Consider the following 22,772-nt stretch of genomic DNA (forward strand, 5'->3'; position numbering starts at 1 on the left):
GGAAAAGAAACCTTGGCAGTAATTCAGCAGTGGGGAAAATTTCATTAAAGCTTTTTAAAAAGGTGATGAATGATATTTCCATGCTGTGTAAGTTACAGCTGTGAGGCCACAGCATGGTCAATAACTTGGAGGATAAAAAATGTTCAAGGGAAATATCCATGTTCTTCGTAGAGTAATCTGAGTAATATATATTTTGTTTTCATAGTTGAACTAAGATTTATTTAGTCAATAAGTAATTTTAATGTACCCTTTTCATGCTGAAACATTTCCTTCTGAGAATCTGTCTGTTAAACACAGGACAGGTGTGTTTGCATGATTCTTTGTGAAGAAACTTGATAAAATCAACAAGTCGATCAGTCAAAAACAATCAATGAGTGTTAGTAGACAAAGAATTTCTTTAATCTACCTAACAAACTATATTTGTATTAAAAAAGAGTAATAAACAAGGTGAAACTCAGCAAATATTGTGTAAAATGAAACAATTGTGTTTCTAAGTTTTAATATGGAATAATTGGAGAAGGTAAAATAGACCGACAGAGCGGAGGAGGTAGTGGAATAAAGTAAAAGACAGGTCTGCATTGTTTCTTCTGATGCAATGTTTGTAAATGTTTGTTTTTTTTAAAGAGACATTGCACAAAAGGGAGTTGGATGTGGTAAAGTGGATTTGCCATTTGGAGTGTACATACAGCTGCGATAAACATGATTATGATTATGAAGATACTGAACCAGCATGAAAATTGGACTACTTTCCCCCTCTTTAAAGTCTTTATAAAACTAAGAAATGTCTTGTCTTCGTGTTATTGGAAAAGCTAATCAGATTAGGAAGACACTGATCATTTATTTGTTTTATAAAGACTGTAAAGAGAGGGAAACTCAAATGTTCATGCCAGATAATAGGGTTACATTTTTAAATCTGCTAAAGCCATAAAAAAAAAGGAGGATCACAGCGTGGTTGTCAGACTTTACAATGTTTGACTAAGATGTGATTACCATCTCAGACACACAACACAAAACCCCTACCCTGATAATTAAGCAGCTAGACATATCTCCATCCTTATCAGCTCAGATCATGTGAAAAAAAGGAAAAGTGAGAAAATGATCTTATTTGCTTTATCTTGGCCCCTGTCACCAAACATTTCAGAGAAGAAGAAGGATAAGAACCAAACGTCTCTTTTCAGAGTAAACCAGAACGCATTACCAGTCGAGCTGTGTGTATTCACATCACATCCAGAGTTAGATTAGCTCAGTGAAGACAGGTACGGGAAAGGAAACGGGGACAAAGGGGGAAGGAAAGGGGGAAAAGCCTCAGAGCAGACAGATGTACAAACTGAGGAATAACAAAGGACATATTTCCTGCCATTAATCTCATGGCAGGTGGCTGTAAATGGCCCTAGTCCTTTTATTTCCAGTCACAGCAGCGTCATGGCAACCAAATGGACTGTGTGAAGATAACTAAAAAGATGAGTCATGGACTGAACTCATTAGAAATCCCCATTTTCACAAATAAGATAATAAGTGAAAGAGGGACTCCATAACAAGTTGCTCCTTAGAAATTAATTTCAGTCAATCTCATTACATTCAACATACAGGAACAAAGTTAGGGCTTTTTAATTTTTTTCAGGACTCAAGTTGAGTCATGATTATGGCTTGGAATCGTTTCAAATGTTTTGATACCACTGCCAACCCAACAAACCTTTTCCATTTAGTATGGTATTCCAGCCTTTCAATGCTACAAAAGCTGTACAAAAACATAGCCTAAGTTATAGGTATTACCTGACAAAGTATGCAATGACAACTTGATATTTTTTTACATTTATTTAGATAGACATTTAAGATGTTCTAATGTTCAATACCCAAATTAAGTCATGATATACATAATGTAAGGAAATGCATGTATAAGGTAGAGGTGAACTGAACAGTCAATCAACTTAACAATATTAATTTAGGACATAACTGGCAAGACTGTGTTCATTTGCTGAATGATTAAAATTCAATATATACATCAGAAACTTAAACGACTAATTATGTAACATAATCTCCATCATCCCCACTGCTGCACTGATCACTTATCAATAGTTTAAAGACATTCACTGATTCCTGCTTCTCAAATGTGCTGGTTTTACCTGTTTCATATCACATGGACTCATTTTCCAACACTTTATAGACAAAGGCTTATAGTTGCACAACAATTGATAGATTAATAATTTCAATCAATAATGAAAACGTTAACATTGCAGTCCTAATCACCACAATAGGAATCCATTGAAAATAAAATGAAATAAAATGAGCCCTGAATTAAATATTTGCAAAAATATTGAAACTCTAGCCAACAACACACAACATAGAATGGTGCTTTAGCCCAGCCAACTGCAATAACAAAACTAAAAGAAGGTCCAGCCCAGGACAGGCAGACAGCAGTCAAGGAAGCCCCCTGAAATGGCCATGTTGCAGGCAGGGCAAATAGCAGCAGGAGCAACCGGTGGGACTGGAAGTCTAATTAAAAACGCAGCGCCTTTCCAGCAGCTGCGGCCCGGCCCAAAATGGAATCACACTCGAAAGAGCGAAGAAAGCCGTAGACATGGAGGTACAGCTCTATCAGGATACGGGCCACAAGTTATATTCTCCTGTCATTGTATCTCAGGGCAACAGTGTCTGCTGAACTTTCACAATTCAATCCAGATCCACACGTTCACAGATAAACTCACACATACACTGCTTCCAGTTCAGTCAGACGCAGCAAAAAGCTTATCTAGAGCCTTCTTACCATGACGGGCCTTTGAATCCTCTCAGTCCGCTCCATACCTCGTTTGCCACACTCGCCGCACCACGGCAAACCAAGGGGGCAACGCCAGAGTCCACAGACAGAGTTATGTGGGTGTGCGTGTAAGTGTGTGCGCGTGAGATAGCAGTCACTGGTGTGTGTATCTGTCTGTTAGCTTGTCAAGTGCAGAAGTGTACATGTGTGTGTATGTATGTTTGTGTGGTGGGATGGCAGAGAGAGCCAGAAAAAAGGGCAGTATGTGTGAAACTAGGAGAGCGCTCTCTTAACCTCCAACCCCTTCACACACACACACACACACACACACACACACACACACACACACACACACACACACACACACACACACACACACACACACACACACACACACACACACACACACACACACACACACACACACACACACACACACACACACACACACACACACACACACACACACACACACACACACACACACACACACACACACACACACACACACACACACACACACACACACACACACACACACACACACACACACACACACACACACACACACACACACACACACACACACACACACCCACCCCTCCACCAACGTGAACCTTGTGTAGAGGAAGGGAGCAGGGGCTGGCTGGGGGGTCGGGTTGCAGGACTTGTGCTACATTTGCAAACTGGGGAAATATATTTAGCCCTGGCCAGTCAGAAACAGGGACATGAACGCACCAAGACCCAGAAGGAGGCTTGGTATGCAGCCGTCAGCCATTCAATGCCCTGACTGACGTGGAAGAGGGCTGTGGCAGTGCCCAGGGAAACCCCCCCCCCCTTTCTCTCTCCCTTTGATTCATTCCCCTCGGCCTCTGACCTGATCCCATTCTTCCCAGCCCCTCTCTCTGTGTCTCTGCCGGAAAAGGGGTATTAGAGAAATGATTAGGACTGAAGGCTGGCATTGATCTCCAAAGTTGATTCGTCTAAGATTCACAAAAGTCAAAAACTGATACGGTTGTACTCTATCAATGTCGCATAAACTGTTTCTCAGAATTTATCTTGAATTTATCCTACATGCATCAGGTCATATTTATGTGGCCCAATATTATGGCCTGAAGTGGTTTTACAGTAAGTACAGCATGGGACACACCCTTTATCCTAAGATCCCTCAGTTCATATATATATATATATATATATATATATATATATATATACACATATACACATCACAAAAAACTGCACCTATAAAGAACAGCATCATTAAGCAAAATGCAATTTAATGGCTGATGAATAATCTCTATTCTTGCATTCCACTGATCTCGTGTGTTAATTTGTACTATCCCTAATTCTGTAATGGAGTGTTTCTTGTATATGTACATTTATAACGCACCCAATATGCTGATGCCAATCGTGTGTTTGTGAGTCTGGAACTTGGCCTAACTTTTCACATACGAATCAGGGCGGCTATTACAGCCAGCTGTCATTTACATTATCTAAAAAGGAAAAAATCGTAAAATAACCTTTTTTGGTTTTGCAACAATTGTTTTACTATTTTACACAAACTAGATGTTTACCCTTCATGCAATCCTAATTAAACCACCCTACCGAAACGTAACATTTAGTGCAGATATACACACCTTTTTCAGAAAATACGGAAATGAAAATACTTGACTTTTAAATTCTATATTGTAGAATTTAAATTGTAAATTATCCTTGTACATAATCACCAATATGTTTTGCATACATTTTAGAATGGTCTGCTACTAATGTGTGATAAAAGACATGCATTTATTTATTGTATACTAACAACTGTTTGGAATCAAGGCTGATAAAAGTCTAAAATAAATGGTGAACACGCAGATAGGTGTGGTTGAGGGGTGGTAGTGAAGGGGGAACAGTATGTCCACTAGAGGGCGACCTCTGACACATTGTACGGGGCTTCTCAATCTCAACGACCACACAGCTGACCTCCTCCTCCTCCTCCTCCTCCTCTCTGTATTAGTAGCTGATCAAGACAGTCAAATGGGGACCACTTGGCTCCTCGTCAGGCCAGACACAGCAGCAACTGGAGCACCGCTGAGGTTCATATGGCACGACTGACAGGAGGACTGATCTTCTCTTCAGCATCTAAAACCTCGAGACCTTTCACATATGGCAGCCAAAGCAAGACGCAATATGGTCTAGGAAGAATCATTGGCAAAATTATGTTTCTTGGTATTCTGGTCATTTAAATCTTTCACTGTTCGATGGGTAAAATATCTTGTCAATACAATACAGATTGATAGTTTTCAGAGTCTTAAGACTTTTAGTTTTTGGACTTCGAAAATGCTTCTTTGCCCAGAGTTTTTTTTTGTATTGAGGCAAAAACGTTTGTGTTTTACATAAGAATGAAAACAACATAAACTCCTTATAAATTACACCACTTATCACACCACATCTATAACTTAAATGCATGGCATTTTACTCCTTTAATAGAACAATTACAGCAGAGACAGAAGGAAAACAACAAGCAAAAGCTATATTTCAATTTAGAGGATAAATCCTCCATATTTCGAGTTGATAAATCAAAGTTGGGAATGGGAAACAAAGCTTTATGCTAAAATTAAGAGTACACACATCCTTATTAACACAGAGTGTCCAATAATCCACTACACCATGGTCAGTTATTTGATGGAGCGCTTAGGGATCTTTCAAATATACTGTGACAATTTTGCATTTAACCAGAAAATGGTGGTAATCAGTCACTGATAAATGTAGTAGATTAAGTCGACCACCAGTAACCCACTGCAGATAACAATGAATGGCAACCAACCCTAAACTCTGCGTGTTTATTGGTTTATGTTATCAGGCTGAATATTAAGCTGATTACAGGGTGGTACAGATAATTCTTAAGTTAATTAAATGCTGTATGATTAATATTACCCCTGATTTATTTTGTCGTCTAATCGATTTTGTTTTGGTGATTTATTTGAAGAGGAATTTTGCATCTTCTACCTCTATGCGTCTTTTTGAAGGACCTTCCGTTATGTTCTTGATCAAGCCTCTGAAGTGGGACACATCTGTTATGTGTTCATCATGACATGATTTGGTTTCATGTTATAATTCTAAAGTGTATTACATTTTGAATAGAGCAAATATACAATTTGAACTAAATGTAATAATGTCTTTCAGCATATACTCAATAGTAGGTATGTAACGATAAAAAAAACTCACGGTACGATAATATCTCGATAGCAAGTCCAAGGTACGATATTTATCGCGATATTGAAAAATAAAGAAAAAAACGCTCTCGCTTGGTACTGATGTTGCTGGGACAGCAGTGGTCGCTGGGAGTTTTTGCTTTACGCTGTGCGCGCTCCCGTGAGGTGCATGCATATCTCGGTGGGCATGCATAACATCGCCCCCCCCACCCTCGTTGACAGTTCACGAGCGTGCTCTCTTAGTGGCGAGTTCAGACCCGACAGGTAATAATGGATTATGATGACGGAGATTTTACGATCCTGTCTGTAAAAATTACGGACAGCAAAAAAGGTCTAACGCCACCTCTGTGGGACAGAGAGATATGCTTTGGCCATGGGTGACAGCAGTGGGTAAAACTGTGCATTGTCTCTCCACCACTTCAAAATAATACCGTTTTTGCCAAGAAGGTGAGGCTTATTGACAGGGCGAGATATCAATATACTGTTGGTACTTGTCAATGTCTCTAGGTGTGTAAATGTAGCCCTGTAAATACGATGTCCTTTTGTGTTATCTGTTGTTTTATATTCATGTTGTAACCTACTTGCTGCCATGTTGGACAGGTCTCCCTTGAAAAAGATATCGATGATCGCAATGGGACCACCTGGTTGAATAAAAGTTTAAACATTTTTTTTAAATTATTAATTAACCATGTAATATCGCGGTAGATTTTGTCAGTCTCACGAAGGTATTGAGACGTTTATTTATCGCGATATCGTCACATCCCTACTCAACAGCAAACATGTCACCTATTGTACACAGCAGCAGCACACAGTCTCTCTGACGTAAGACGAAGTGTGTTTTTGTTGAACTGGACACACAAACCAGCACTGCACAAACATGTAGGTCTCACACACACACACACACACACACACACACACACACACACACACACACACACACACACACACACACACACACACACACACACACACACACACACACACACACACACACACACACACACACACACACACACACACACACACACACACACACACACACACACACACACACACACACACACACACACACACACACACACACACACACACACACACACACACACACACACACACACACACACACACACACACACACACACCCTTTCCTTCGTCTCTCCATCCCACTGTGCCTGCACACAGAGGGAGATTCAGTGGCCTGGTTTCCATGGAAACCAGGCTGAGTGTACCAGCCAGCTCTACCGTTGGCTGATTGTGGCTCTCGTGTATTTGTGTGTGTGTGGTGAGTGAGTCTGCACTGGCGTAGGTGTACTGTAAAGCCTATGCAGGGCTCTGCTTTGCATTGTTCAAGGGGAGGCTAAAAAAGGCTATGTGCAGAAACCTATAGGGCACCTTTGTGCTTCTTTTCCTGTGACGTTTTTGGAAATCTCAACAGGGTTTCAGAAACTACATTCAAATGTACAAACACTCCCACTAGTAAATGAATACATGTTTGGTTTCTGTACAGCATTTCAAATGTTTACAATTCCACTTTTTCTCTTTATGATTGAAATGCTGTGCGACAGCACGAGACACAGGAAGGAATTTTATCTGAGGAAGTATGAAATCATCCTTACTATGCAGCTAATGAGTTTCTTATACAATGTAAGAGATTATAATTCCTGCCTAACCTGCCGGCCCCAGTGCACGTGGTCCTTCAACAAGCAGAGTCTCAGAGTTAATGAAGGACAAGGCAGTGGGAGGGGTAATGTTTGTTGGCAAAGATGCAGCTAACCTTTAGAAACCGCAGGAGGGTTCAGCTCCCTGGGATTTTCTTCTTCATTTTTTTTTAAGGCAACCTCAGTACTGAACAGGTAAATGTCATTCAGCATGGGCCAAATAATTTCCTCTCACAAATGATGAGGTCAGAGAGAAAAGGGGAATCATTTAGCTGCCATGCAGCGTGGCTTTGAGAAATGTTATGTTCAAACAGGGTTGTGGTTCAGGCCTCGAGCTGTGATGCTTTAACCCCGCCTCCTGTACTAGCCGGGGAGAGAAATGACGCATTTCCAATGCAAGGCCTCGCACGGCTTAGTACGGTATAGTTAGGCCTTGGTAGGCCAGGCTCACTTTGTGCTGCGTTTCCATTACAGTTTAGGAACTGGGGTAGTAACTATAGTAACGCAGTGTAGGCGGAGCCGTGACGTAATCTTCAATGCGAACAACAGAAAACCAACATCAGCCGTGAGCTGTTTGCCCTCAGAGCTCTCAGCTCCTCATATCTGTTCAGAAACTAGACAAAAGTTAAACAAGAACAAACCACACACTGTCTGTGTCATGGTGAATACAGTCGCTGGTTCATTGATGTATATAGGCCGTTGTTGTGAGTGTGGACGGTCGGAGCATATACTGCGTCAGCTTAGCCGATCTCCATTCAGAAAACAAGCATTTTAAAAGGTTTTTCGCCTGCCGACTTGTCAAAGCATTAATTCATGGTTTTTACTAACCGGTATCAGTATGTTGTTACTTCGCCATTATTTTGAAACGTGTATTACATTTAAATCACGGTAAAATATGTTCATTTTGTTGTAGTTGCCAGCGATTCTCTCACTAGTTTAGCATACTCAGCCCGGTTGTTGGGACGGAAAGAACCTCGATTTTGGAGAGCCAGAAAACTGTGAAAAAGTACACGAGGGCCGGAACTACTCCTAGTGGAAACGCAACTAAGGACGGGCACTCTTAAACCGCGCTCCGCGCTGTAGTGGAAATGCGCCAAAAGTGTACCTGTCAGACAAAGCTCGGGAAATGATGCTTGCTAGGTTATACTAGCTTCTCAAGACAGAGCCAATAAATGGATATACATCTACAGACCAGAGTGGAGTCAGGGTCAGAGAGGCGTAGTTTGGGTTGAGTCTAAAACATGGGGATTATAATTACATTTAGAGTCCCAGAGAAATCTCGGAGGAGACTCTCCTTTCTAACTCGTATATGTGTAACTGCAGTCACAGGGGTTCTATTGTTGTTACCAGCAATGTTATCTAAGCCATTTCAGTGTGTGAGATACAGTACGATATGTGGGCTGCCTGTGACAAACACACAGGTGAAGAGGGAAAAATACGACTAAAATACAGAAACAAATATAAAAGTGTTTCATGTTGTAAGAAATCAGCACAGCTCTGCCATGTGCCAGATAAACAAAACTTGAAAACAAATGTGTTAATAACAGTTCATGGTTAAAATGTGACAAATAAACCCTTTAAACTCAAGTGTTCAGTTTTGCTTTGTTCAGAGGTGCTAGCAAGTTTGTTATTTAAAGATTATAGTTCTTCCTTCAGCCTACTGTGTGAATGCTTAAGACTTCAAAAAGTTGTAGTACTTTTTTCAGTTATATAAAAGAACGAAAAGTCAGTTACTCTAGACATTTGAAACGCTTGAAATTGCTTGTTAAAATAAAAAAAGGGTCTAAAATAATAATTAAACTACAGTCTATATGGGGCTGCTGAATTCCCAGCATCAAAGACCTCACTTTGACTCCATTAACATTTTATACGAGTCTTCATTAAATAAAAATTAAGCTCAGACTCAGTCTAGGACCTGGATTAGTGGTCTGGAGGAAGGATTAAGTGTGAAATGTTACCTGTCGGACAAAGCTGTTCGAGGTGGTGTCAGATGAGGTGCTTCCATCAGAGCGCTTAAATCGGCTCTTCCTCTTGCCATACTTTCCCTGCAATTGGAGAGGTTGGAGGGCAGGGGAGAGGGGGATTGGGAAATAAAGAGAAAAACACAGAAAGTTTCATTGAGTGTTTCCAAAATAATCTTTCTTGACATATCTCTTAGTTAACCTTGTTTCCGGGGAGCATGACAGCAGTTAACATTCGGCATAGCATTTGTTAAAGCTTCTGAATATGATCAGGCAGTCAGATACAACCAGAGATAGAGCAGCGCTGCTCCGAGACTGGAGAGGAAGTCGACCAGATTAAATGTGTCCTGAGTGTCCACGAACAGCATTCATTACTCGTCATTTTTCATGTTCAGATGCAAACTGGGACCTTGTAATTTGATTGGCAGACCCCTTGCAAATGGCCTATCCGGGTTGGGCAGAGGCCACACAGCACATTATGAGCCCACCCTGCCCACATTGCCATGGTTACACAATCCCGACTAATTACATTAGTTGGAAGCTCATCAGGAGACTGGCTGTGTTGTTCTTTCAATATAAAAAAAGTGCTGGTTAAGTTAATGCTTAAAAAATAGACATGGCAAATGTGTTCATTTTACAGCACTTCCAGGAGGGGGTGTCACACCACAAATGTCTTGAATTGAAAATGTGATATTGATAAAGTGTCTTATTTCCAAAACATACTTAACACCTCTATGGCCCTTTATAGACCTGTGTACTTGCATGTTTAGACCACTGGGGGTATAGCTCAGTGGTAGAGCATTTGACTGCAGATCAAGAGGTCCCCGGTTCAAATCCGGATGCCCCCTCTTTTCTATAACATATGACGCCCCAGTACATTACATTACATGTCATTTGTTAGACGCTTTTATCCAAAGCAACTTACATACATTCAGTACTGTGGACAATCCCCACAGGAGCAATATGGGGTGAAGTGTCTTGCCCAGGGACACAACGACATGCTGACTGCAGTGGCACTCGAACTTGGTACCCCCTGATTCGAAGTCCAGCACTCTATCCACCGAGCCACAGCCGCCCAGTAGAAGAGGCAATCACTACAATAACAATTTTATGTAATACATAAATACACATTGCAATTATTTTCCTTAAAGACAGCCACTATTTTATTTAGGTTCTGAAACTAACATTTTAAAAATTGCTCAAATAAGCCACTACTGTTTACAGAGCAACAAGGTAACATCTTTCCATTACATTTTGTTTGCTGACGCTTTTATCCTTGAAATTGCTTGTTTTGTCCAACCTGATCCAAAACCCCAAATATATGTTATTTACAGGAATTATAAGACAGTAAAGAACAGCAAAGAAGTGGGAACTTTCCGAGGCTTGAACCTTAAGTACCTTAATATGATTATAACTAAAATGTGATACTTTACATTTTTGAAAATGATGATGTCTATCAACCCTGCATATTACCCAGTAGCTGCTTTAAACATGTGTTAACAACCCGCCAACAGTAAGCTCTCTCCAACTCAGCGTTTTGTCACCGTCAGAGGGCAGGCAGAGGACCTGAGATTACTTTAAACATGGATAACCTGTTATATCAGCATCAATATACACAAGCTAACATATAATCACACTGTTATAACATCTGTTATACACTCCCATCCAAAAATGGAGCTTGGGAGTCCTTTTGAATTTCTATTAAACTTCCTGTTGCGCTAAAATAATAGATCCAGCCCTGTGTGCCATGCTTGATTTACTGCTGCTGATGGTTAGGACAAATACACAGCAGGATGTTCCACAGCAAAATAACAGTGATACACACAACAACAACAACTACTACTGTGTGGAAAACATCTGCAAGTACAATTAATAGCTATAATATCAAAGGACTTGAGGTGAAAATATGTAAACATGTAAATGGATAAGATGCAACATATACTAAAAACATAGAAAAAAAACGATTTAAAAAGGGTTTACTTACACTAAATATTTTCAGAGAATCATGGCTTTTTAGACATATTCTAAGATACGATTAGTTCTGTGTTTTTTTTAAAAATAACATAATCTGATGATTTTTTAAAAACATATCTAACTTTTTGCCACCATTTCTATGGTAACATTTTCTATATATATATATATACACAAAAGAAAATTCCTTGTATGTGTAAACCTACTTGGTAATAAAAACGATTCTGATTCTGCATGTATTATGGTAAGATTTCAACGTACAGATTAGACATGTCAGAATTTGAGGAAAAGCAATCCCCTTTCAGCTCAACGGGTTAGCAATACAATCTTATAATAAAATTACCAATACTTATTTTGCCTCATATAAGCATCAGACAAAACAAAACAAAAAATATCTTCACCGCTTCCCCTTTCTGTCCGACGGTATACAGTAGCTGTTGTCTATGTTCTCTTCAAAGTCCCCGGTCTCTTTTGAAAAACAAAGTAATATTACTTGGACAGTTGTTGCCGGTGAACCACTGCTTTGATTGGTTAATCTGTTATTTTGGTGGACTAAAGGGTTTCCAAAGTCACACGGCAACTGACACGGTTAACGGCTTTGGATTCCTGTCAGAAAGGGCTGTCTAACAGAAAAGAAAAGCTGAAAAACTACAGTCTTTACTTAAATTGGTTGAATATCTTTTAAGGTAGGCATTGGTAATACATTGCTTAGATCCTGAGCGTTAACTCCTGTCTGTTTCTCCATACTGGGTGCATGCTGACCGCCATCTCCCTTTAACGTGTTTATCAGCTTATCCAGATAAGATATCCAGGCACAAATCTCTAATGTAAACAGAATCTTACTCACCATCCTAATTGCTAAAGGTTGCAACACGACCAAACAAATTCCCAGTACAGCCATATATTCAGAACAAAGATGAACACACTGCAGTTACAAAGCCATAATCCACTTCAGTATAATAAGAGTTGACAATGGAAAGTTAAGGTTGAAAATAACTGACAGATATAAGATAATCACACAGTGAATGTTTATCCCGCTGGAGATTTTGCTGTGCCACCAGATATATCAACAATTAAGCTGTCAAATAAAATGTTATCAATATAGATAAGAGCTCAATTATGAAAAAGGACCTATGTGGTTCGAAAAATGAAGTTTCTTATAAGGATGTTCTGGTGATTGTGCGGGGATAAACGCACTGCAGTCAGAAATTCAAAATTACATTAAATATGATGTGTGTCCATGCCTCTATGATTATAGCCATGATGGGGCGAGCTACTGTCATCAAAGGGGGGAAATGCCAGAAGAGGAGGGGAGGCTTCCTGTTGGTAAACATCCTCGCAGATTAAGTGTACAATTAAAAAGGGTGTTGTGTGTAAACAAGAGACTTTAAACGGAGAAGCATGGAACTTGGAGGCAAAATACCTTTTTTTCTAGTTCTGTATGATCGCAAAAATGGTAATCACGAAAAGCTGGGTTGGTTTAAATACACACACCTGGAAAAAAATGATATTTGGAGTTATTAAACTGAAAAAGTGGTTTAATGTGGCAAAGCAACAAGACAGAATATGTGGAAATATGGGCGACTGTGGAAAGGTACTCAATTTCACTTAAACATTTTATTTTCAAAAGATAAAAAAAGAAAAATGGAGAAGGAAGAAAAGCACATTTATTTTATGTCTCCTATTTTCATCACGGTTCTAAAGTAATAACGTTGGATGTTTCTATGTGAATATTGAGAGAAAGTAATAATGTTAAGGACTGATATTGTTTCAGGGGTGCATTGGTAAATTGTTGGTTTATACCTGTGTTTCGTTTGAAGGCGATTTGAAACGGCTGTTTTCTGTTTGTATTTTGTGAGACAATAATAAAACATGTCTAAAATGCAGCTGGTTGGTTGGTTACACGATGTCACAACTTTAAAATATAAACCCCTTATCTGAAAGATGACGATGCTCAACAACACAATCTTCAGCGACACTGGCGTTGAATTTGGATCATGTCTTTGACCAATATCTTTTTTTTTCTCTGGGAGAAAACTCAAACCGTCTCCTTCAGGATATTAGAAATGTCGCTCCCTGCTTGTCTCTCCACAGCAGAGTTATAAATACATATACCAGCATGACCTGCTGCTGGTCTGGATGAACTTTATATCTAATTGATCAGAGCTACCACACACACAAATATGAAACAAACCATTTCCAGCTGCCTGGCTAAAGGAGGGGGTCCATCTGCTTCTCACCAAAGCCTCACAGCAGATAAAGATCTGATTTTTTAAAAACAGACAGGACGAGGTGAGATGGTGAGAGCAGGATGGAGATAGTGGGACATTCAAAGTGGATGCGGAAGGAATCTGGAGAGCTGAGAGATGAGAAGGAGCTGGGAAGAGTGGGAGTAAAGAGGAGAGAACAGGACTTGGCATGGTTTGAAGCGTTGGTTGTCTGTGGTGAGGTGTTGGTTTTTTCCCCCCTTCTCCAAAGAGACATTGACTGAGCTCAGGCGTGGGTGTGTTGTTCTAGATATTCTCATCATTTATTTTTTCATCCATTTAAACTGTTATGACTAAACATGCTCACAATATCCTGTCACTTTCTATTAGTCACAGCATATTTGTAGATGTAAATAGACTGACACCATCGAAAGTTGAAAAATAAATGGAGAGATTACCTCATCAAGTGGAATTTCTGAGGGTGGGCATTTCCTAAAATAATGGCATATTGATTACTTTACTGGTCATGTCAGGTTTGAAAACGTAATGCATAGCATCTCTGTGGGATTCATGTCTATCCACATTGATGCATCTCTCCTCCAGCAGGGCAGATCAACATTTAGTGTACCATCTACTTAATTAATCAATGATTAATCAAAAATAGGCGTGGTTTTGTCGAGGACCCAATGATAACACTGCAATAAAACCAGCGTTACATCATATCCTCACATATGGTTACACATAGAGACTAATTAAACCCAACACAACTCAAGACCGAGGATGAAATCAACACATATCTAAATCCAAAGCAAACAAACTAGAACATGTAATCAATTTGAGCTTCCTCGGATACAATTCGGCTTTGAATCATTGCAGCGAACACGAGCATGTTGGGCTCCCGAAAGCAAATGAGGCGACTTAATTGCTGAACAACCTGTTAATCCTCGGAAGTGAAACAGCCTCACCGTCCTCGAAACGCCTTTTCCCCATAAATGCACATTAGTTTGCGCAGTCTTTTTTGTTTTCCTGTCACGATATTGCCTCCGTTTCTGCTGTTTGCTTCTTACCTGTGTGTGTGGATGATGGTCGAACATGTCCATTTGGATCTCCTGGGTTGAGGTCGAAGGCGTCCTGGACATACTACTTTTCTGTACCATTGATTTAACTTTTTAAAATCTATTTTCAGTTTCGTGTGTTTATGATGCTGAGGACTAACACATTTTTTTCCAGGGAGTGATGAGTCGCTGATCTGAGCTGGTTGGTAAAATAATGGCAACAGCTGCCTTCCTCCAGCCTATAGCGTTACACACTTGCGCACCAGGCTTTTACACTAGAGTCAAGTCAACGGAATCATGCACTGGCACATCCGGCTGGAGCTTTCAAAATAAAAATATTTAGCACTGTAAACTCAATAGGTGAGAAACTGTCAAGGTGTAGCCTACTATTGAACGTGTAATTATTTGTTATAGCCTAAATATAATCATTTAAAAAACGTCAGCATGTTTATGTTAACCTTTAAATAGAATACTGCTTTATTAAAATGCAGATCATTACTCCCTGTAACTTCAAGATTGTTTCATTGTAACTGGTGAAATGTTCTCTATTTTTCTTATTTTTTGCAAACAAATAAATAGAAGAATACCAACAAGTTGCCTCATGTTTAAATATATTATAATATTTGCCTATTGTCACTATGTGGAGTTTACTATACCACGAGAGGTGTACACAAAAATATACTGACTCATTAACATCAAACATTTAACAATTTGGAGTCTTCAGTTTCAGAAATAATTTTTTGTTTTAATATTATTTGTGTGAGGAAACTAAACCAACCACTTATGTCACTCTTGTTTCTTTTCATGATATTGAATTGAATTACAGGGCTTCAACTAAAAATAATTTACATCAACAAAAAGTCAGCAGACTACTTAATATAATATAAAACAGAGAAAAGCGGGAAATCTCTACGTTTCAGAGGGCGAAAACTGAGTTTTATTTGACGATTGCATGATAAATTACTTTTACAGTGAATTATTTGTTCCAGATTATATACGTATACTTACACATTTCAAGAATCATTGGTACTAATCCTATTCCTTTTTTGAATTATATAACTTACCATGATTTAAGTTATCACTGCTAGGGCTCGTGACACTAAGTAATAATTACATCATATCAAAAGTAATGGAACCATTACAACCAGAGCAGTTGTGTCAAAAGTCAAATCTATAGTCTTCTAACAGACATGCTTTAATTTTGAAGGCAGATTCCTCTTACTACCGGAATGAGTCAGTGTTCCTCTGCCTGTCTTGACGCTGGTTCTGTCTCCTGTGTGCGCTCCATGGACTCCAGCTGGGAGTCGAGGTCCACGCCCCGCTGAACAGACCCCACCTTCACTTATCGATTGATGAAAGAACAACAGAGCAGCCGTGGTGATGGAGGTAGGCCTACAAAGACCATCAGGCCAAGCCGCTTGTCACCACATTGGGAATCCAGAAACTCGAGGTCCTAGGGGCTTTAATGGGGGGGAGAACAAATTCACAGTTAGTTTGTGGCAGCAGTGGAGAGGTTCAGTCAATCAAGGCTCATTCATAAGTGGCCCGGAGAAAAACACCCAAACTCCAAGGACCCTGCACTATAACTGACATTTTGACCCAGAGGGGGTTGAATTAGGTGCCTGGGTTTTTTTTTTAGCAGGGGCAGACATTACTGGGTCCCTTTAACATGTCAAAAATGAGGAGCTGTTTTCAGGGGCCACAGATTTTCTGACAGTGCTTTTGTGGCTCAAGACAGCAAACATAACTTTTGGTTACTGTGATAATATATCAATGTAATAACATTAACATCAAAAGTTAATTATAGATGCAATCAGACGTATCAGTAGTCATCTAGGGAGCATTGATGGTTATCCTCTTTAAAAAATGAAAGGAAAGAAACAGATGATATTAGAGTCACTGTGACTCTCTGCAGCAGCTGGTCGACATCTTCCTCCAAGAAAAAACATAATGTGCAGCAGGGGGGTGCAGGGTTGAGTTTGTCCTCAGCTGCTCACTTGATGTTCCTCTTCTTTGCTGCTACTAAAGAAAAATAAGTGGATAAACAGTCCTTTGGCATTTAGCTGATGCTCTTCTTTGCAACTTCTTGTAATAGATTAAACTCAGGTTTCAGGATGGGAAATAGAACAAGAAAAATGCAAGGGTCAAGACTATGAAATAAATATGCTTCAATATTGTATTTATTCTCTCATCTTTATTGTTGATTTTGTCTCCTTAGGTCATAATGCTTTGATGAATACTTACCATGCAGTGTGAGTAAACAAGTAAGCAGAACTTTATTTGTATACCACATTTGGTTCCAGGTGCATGATGCATGAGCAACCCTGGTAATGCAGCCACATGCACCATACACATAAAGATAAACATAAAGATAAACATATGACATCATGAGTAGAAACGATTACAACAATCACATAAATTATACAGATTTAGAAAAAAAAATATATGCTTATATTTATATATTAAAAATAAGATCAGTAGGAATTTTTAAAAGAAACCAAAATAATACCAGTAGTTGACTGATCAACATTTTAAAAAAGTTACTTGAGTTAAAATCAAATCAAATACTTGTTCATAATTCAATGAAGTCACAATACCTTGGTAAAGGTCAGCAGCACAGTGACATATGAATGAATTCAGCTTTAAAGGGACTTGCAGTTATGATTGTTGTAGATATTTGGCTCAATCCACAACTACAACACACGTCTGAAGTGTTGAATCATTCACTATTCAACTTTAAGATCTATTCCAATGAAAGCCAAATAAGCAACATGAAAAATGTGTGCAGTAGCTAATTTGTTTCGCCTGCACATGCCTAAACCCTAATGTGATGCTATTTGTACCTTAGTTAACACTACAGTTTCTCGATCATATTGAGCGTGTTTCTGAGTATCCTGGGAATGTGTTGCACATATACGAACATATTCAGTTCTTTTTGTAAACCTGATTACGCTAGCTTGAGTGTTCAAATAGACACTATGACACTTTGGTAGCGGCCCCTGCTTATAGTCTGCTTGTGGGTGCTGCATCAGCTGAATGTGCTTCTGTTGTTTTCAAGGCATCAAAGGAGTCTGATGGCAGTCCCTGAGCCACATCTGGAGCACCTGGGCCCGATGCAACACAGGACTTAAAAGCCCCAGCCTCCAGTGTGGCTTCATCTCTCCCCTGCCAGCGCACGCTACCTCTTTTGCTTGATTTATCCATTTTCGAAATCCCCATTAGCTGAGACATTGGGGACTGCTAATCTTCCTGGGGTCCGTAACAGGACGGGACACATTACATATATGATATGACATATAAGATGCACCATTCAATTATTATCATCAACCAAGATTTATGTAATCAGTGAAAACATACATATTTAGGTAATTTGCATTCATGATTCTTCAAAGAGGAATACAAATGCAATAAAGTTAAGTGATCCATCTCTTCAGTAGACATATAGTTCAACCTCTTTAAGGTTTAAATACTTTTGATCACTCATGCAGCGGCACATTTCTGTGCAAAGATGAGAGCAGTGTCTGTTTAAGCTGTGGTAGGAGGTGATCCGGTACTTTAGTCAAATACTTTGTCCGGAGCTGATGATTTCAGTTGGTATTTCTGAGTTACCTGAGGTGAAGAAGTGCCACTCTTGCACCCACATTGTTGAGCGTGCAGTGTTGCCATGGCGATGGGGTGCTGCGGGAGAGCCAAGGATGCAACACTGTCAGGTGTTAATCCTATTTTAGCAGCCAACTCACATTTTATTTTGAATACAGGCCATTTGAAAGCCTAATATTGAATTGTTCTAATCTCTTTATTTATTAAAAAGGTGTAATTCACACTCTTATCGGCTGAATTTTACAATAAATATTTAAAGTTCAGACTCTAAATGTCTTTTTGTCTTATCTTTACTTTCTTGTTAGATAGCACCCTATATTTCCATAACAGTATCGGGTTAGTTCAAATGTATGGTAAAGATCTAGTGCTTAACATCTATTTGTCCTTTTCCAATGTTTGAACAGACCTGTGTTTGGTTTTGATCTACTGTGTTTTTAGAAAGCCGTTTAAGTTGCATGTCCTTTTTTTTGTGTTTGCTCTTATTTTGGAAAGTTGTTTTTTAACACCTTAGCATATCGGCATATTATGGATTTCAAATGTGTTTGTTTTTAACATGTGTATTTATGAATTTGTACACAACTTTTTCTTAAACTACATTTTAACTGGCATATCATAATATGCAGTTATGCTATTTTCTCAGTCAGGAAGGCATTTAGCATCAATTTATGATGGTAAACAAACACAGATTACAATATAATAATAAAATAACCCTCTATTGGTATTGTTTATTGAGTTGCATCATTGTTAGTTATACTGTTGTGTTTTTATTTACATTGTGCAACCTTATCATCCCCTTTTGAAGGTTGTTGAAGGCTTTACGTCAAGTATTACACAAAAAAAGGGTAAATTTAGAAATGTTATATTATCATTTAAGAATATTGGCCCTCGTTGTACAAATGCATTGTATAAAACATATGCCTACTGTAAATATTCCTGATAACGTGTAATGTTATGTTTTTTAGTTTAAACTGGAAACTGGATTCAACAGCGTCCTCATGTGTTCGACAGCAGAATGCACCCAACCTTACCCACAATGCACTGTAAAAACACTGATCTGTACCATTCTATTTAAGAGGGGTGATCATAGATTTCAAATCTCCACATTTCCATTGTCGGTATCCTTTTCCACCAATCTTATCTATACATAAGTGCAAACATTTGCACTACTTCTAATGAAAACATTATTTATAATGCCATTTGTAGTCTAGGTTAACACAGAGATGTTTCGCGTTCAGAGATGGACTCTCCTCCATAATGGTAGGTTCCAGTCCGTCTCTCAAGCCTTCCTTTTCCCACTGAAGTAGCAGCCATGAGGTAGGAACATTGCCGAATGAACAAAAAATGAATCGTTTAACTGTTAAAATGCACATATGTAAACCCCATATCAATAAAATAAGACACATGCATTCCCTATTCATCGTCAGATAAAGCTTTGGTGGAATTATCAAAACAGAAACCTATATTTTAACGCGGCCTTGTGTAACACGTTGTAGCTGACTGAGAAGCCATGTTGTAAAGTCGGTTAGCTGTCAGCTGCGTGGCTAACGGCGATTTTAGCCACTGGCATATTTCATCGACAGTCATGAAACTTTTCAATGTTGACATACGTTTGATACACAAAATAAAGCATTATACGTATCTAACCTGAGTTATGTGTGTGTGCTCAGGCTCCAGAAGAGGCTTGCTTCGAGCGTCCTTCGCTGCGGCAAGAAGAAAGTGTGGCTGGATCCCAACGAGACCAATGAGATCGCCAACGCCAACTCTCGTAAGTAAAGCAACAAGTCACCATTTTAGTTTGCTAGTCGTATTATATGTTTCACCATTTAGGCCTACTGAAAAAATTGAGGTGACCTGTCTTAATAAATGCATGTTCCCGGTGTTACATGGTGCGAATACAGATTTAGTCACTAACGCTAACATCATTAAACAGGAGCTCAAAAAGTAATAACATACCTAAAGTGTACTTTAATAGATATTATATTGCTTTATCCAGAACCAGACAAATGGTTCAAAAATAACGTGCCTAACCTTTGGGTGGCTGGTCATAATTTTCGCTAGAGAAACATACATTCCTGAAAACATTAAACCATATTATGAACACATAAAAACTCAATAACATGGGACCCTCTTAACATGAAAACAGTACTGTTTCAATTTGATATATCGAGATTTCTCCGATATCTCTAAAATGCACAAAATTGCGTTTCCATGCCTCTTAAAGGTTAAAGTATTTTACAAGTTTTGCTAATAGTTTTAAAATGATGTACTCCTGATTGTTAAAATTAACTCATCCCTAAAAAATGCAACATAATGAGCAACGTAACATACTTTTTTTTCTTTCCTGATGATGAATCGCTGCATCCCAGTAGCTCACTTGTTTCCTTCTGTCTTCAGGCCAGCAGATCCGTAAACTGGTGAAGGATGGTCTTATCATTCGCAAACCTGTTACGGTCCACTCCCGTGCCCGCTGCCGCAAGAACACGCTGGCACGTCGGAAGGGGAGACACATGGGAACTGGTGAGTTTAAATCGCCATGTTATACTTTGCAGAGGAAAGTCATTCACCAGGCTTTCTGTTTACGTTATGATTTGATTACATTTCTGAATTAATTAGCTGTGCAATGTTTTTAATGTTTACTAGCAAGTCTTGTGGAATGATTGTTTTGTCAGACTTCTTAATATTATGATAGTGACGGTAACTTGACTGGACTTAATCCCCTTTCCCAGGTAAGAGAAAGGGTACAGCCAACGCTCGTATGCCAGAGAAGTTGTGCTGGATGCGCCGCATGAGGATCCTGCGTCGTCTTCTGCGTCGCTACAGGGAGGCCAAGAAGATCGACAGGCATATGTAGGTTCAGGACATCTTCACTAGTTGTGTCTGCCTTTATTGATGTGGCCAGTTTCTTGTCATGTCTTGTTATTTTAGAGTCCAAGGTTGTTGGTTCAATATTTCTAAAATGGCCCGTATACATCTGGTTTTGTTTAATCCGCTTTTTCTTGTGATAGCAATGTGAAATAGATTTTGGACATGGGATTAAACCTGTTTCAAAACAGTACTGCAACAAAGGAATGTAGAAGCTCGTTGTTTTTTTGTTGTTGTACCATGGTATTCAATTGATATAACAAATTGTCAAATGTACTTGGTATTGGTATCCACTACTAATCTCTGTAATCATGACATTCTGCTGTGACCCTGGGCCTATGTTACACTAACCATTGCTCTGAAAGTGTTGGCAAATCATGAGATGAGCTCAGTAAAGCTCGTTGAAAATGCTGGTATTACACACAAGCCCACATAAAATATTTGGTGCACCTGACAACCCTTTTGTAATCAGTTTGTGTATTATTTTAATATTTGTTTTTCCTCGCTTTCTCTCAGGTACCACAGCCTCTATCTGAGGGCCAAGGGTAACGTGTTCAAGAACAAGCGCATCCTTATGGAACACATCCACAAACTGAAGGCAGACAAGGCTCGCAGAAAGCTCCTGTCGTAAGTCTTAAACCATCCCTGTGTTGTTTTTCCTGTCCACAGAAAAGCTGCATTTATTCTGAAAGTGTTAGGATAAAAATATTTAAGTTATGCAGTAAGGATTATACCATCAACTCAATTTGTTGATGTTAAAATGTATCGTTACATACTAACATCTTTCTGCCTATCTACAGCGATCAGGCCGAGGCTCGTCGTAACAAGACGAAGGAGGCCCGCAAGCGCAGAGAGGAGCGTCTCCAGATCAAGAAGGAGGAGTTCATCAAGACCTTGGAGGAGGAGACCAAGAAGTAATGTGGATCCGTCAATCCTGCCTGACACTGCCACCTGTCAAGTGTTGACAATAAAAGTGTACATAAAAACACAGATGATCATGTGTACTTTCTTTCCTCATTAAGTGAATACCTGATTAGCGGGGGCAAATAGTTTGAAAAGCTGGAAGGCTGACACCCAGAGTAATCATGAGATGAATGAGACAATCATAAATTAGTTTTAGAAAATCTAATTTTAATTAGCTTTGTTTTGCTATAAATACCTAATTTACAGTTGATAAAAATCTAATTTTAGTGTAATAAAAAGTTATATTTTGGCCACCTGGAATAAATCTAATATTTACTCAGAGCTGTGTTCTTAGTCTGTATTGACTCTAATGTTTACCTCCTAATATCTACTGTTCAGCAGCTAGTCACTAATTGTGTCTGGTTCATTTGGTGCATACTATGTCGTTTTCAATGGATCTTCCACTGAAACCGGCTGTCTTCTATATCTTAAAGTTCCCATGTCATGCTTTTCTGGTTATTACCCGTACCCAGGCGCGTCGTCTGGCAAGCCCCGGATGTTTTTTCTTTAGCCCCGGACAATTCTCCCTTAATAATATAA

At 39.2% G+C, this 22,772-nt stretch overlaps 2 protein-coding genes and 1 long non-coding RNA gene across 4 annotated transcripts in view; 1 reads left to right on the plus strand and 2 right to left on the minus strand.

The window, feature by feature from the left end:
• The window catches only part of LOC307016627 (voltage-dependent L-type calcium channel subunit beta-1-like), a 29,716-nt gene extending 14,662 nt beyond the window's left edge, over positions 1–15,054 (minus strand). The window contains exons 1-2 of one of the 2 annotated variants that reach the window (XM_079645814.1): positions 14,820–15,054; positions 9,572–9,658 (exon numbers count right to left, since the gene is read on the minus strand). In XM_079645814.1, the coding sequence (XP_079501940.1) occupies positions 9,572–9,658; positions 14,820–14,909 (177 nt within the window). In that variant the 5' untranslated portion in view covers positions 14,910–15,054. The remainder of the gene's footprint in view (positions 1–9,571; positions 9,659–14,819) is intronic. The other variant, XM_079645813.1, reaches the window with a different exon arrangement.
• Positions 15,055–15,531: 477 nt separating this feature from the next.
• On the minus strand, positions 15,532–20,167 carry LOC307016632. The gene is made up of 3 exons (XR_013801858.1): positions 20,052–20,167; positions 18,417–18,485; positions 15,532–16,267 (listed from the first exon to the last, which is right to left on the minus strand). It is a non-coding gene; the product is annotated as an uncharacterized lncRNA (long non-coding RNA).
• On the plus strand, positions 19,664–22,257 carry rpl19 (ribosomal protein L19). Its single transcript, XM_079645819.1, has 6 exons — positions 19,664–19,721; positions 20,075–20,172; positions 20,802–20,924; positions 21,134–21,254; positions 21,786–21,896; positions 22,070–22,257. The coding sequence occupies exons 1-6, from the start codon at positions 19,717–19,719 to the stop codon at positions 22,185–22,187; spliced, it is 576 nt and encodes a 191-aa protein (XP_079501945.1). The 5' UTR covers positions 19,664–19,716; the 3' UTR covers positions 22,188–22,257.
• Positions 22,258–22,772: the final 515 nt, after the last annotated feature.

The sequence above is a fragment of the Notothenia rossii genome (assembly GCF_949606895.1).
Source record: "Notothenia rossii genome assembly, chromosome: 8".
Lineage (NCBI taxonomy): Eukaryota > Metazoa > Chordata > Actinopteri > Perciformes > Nototheniidae > Notothenia > Notothenia rossii.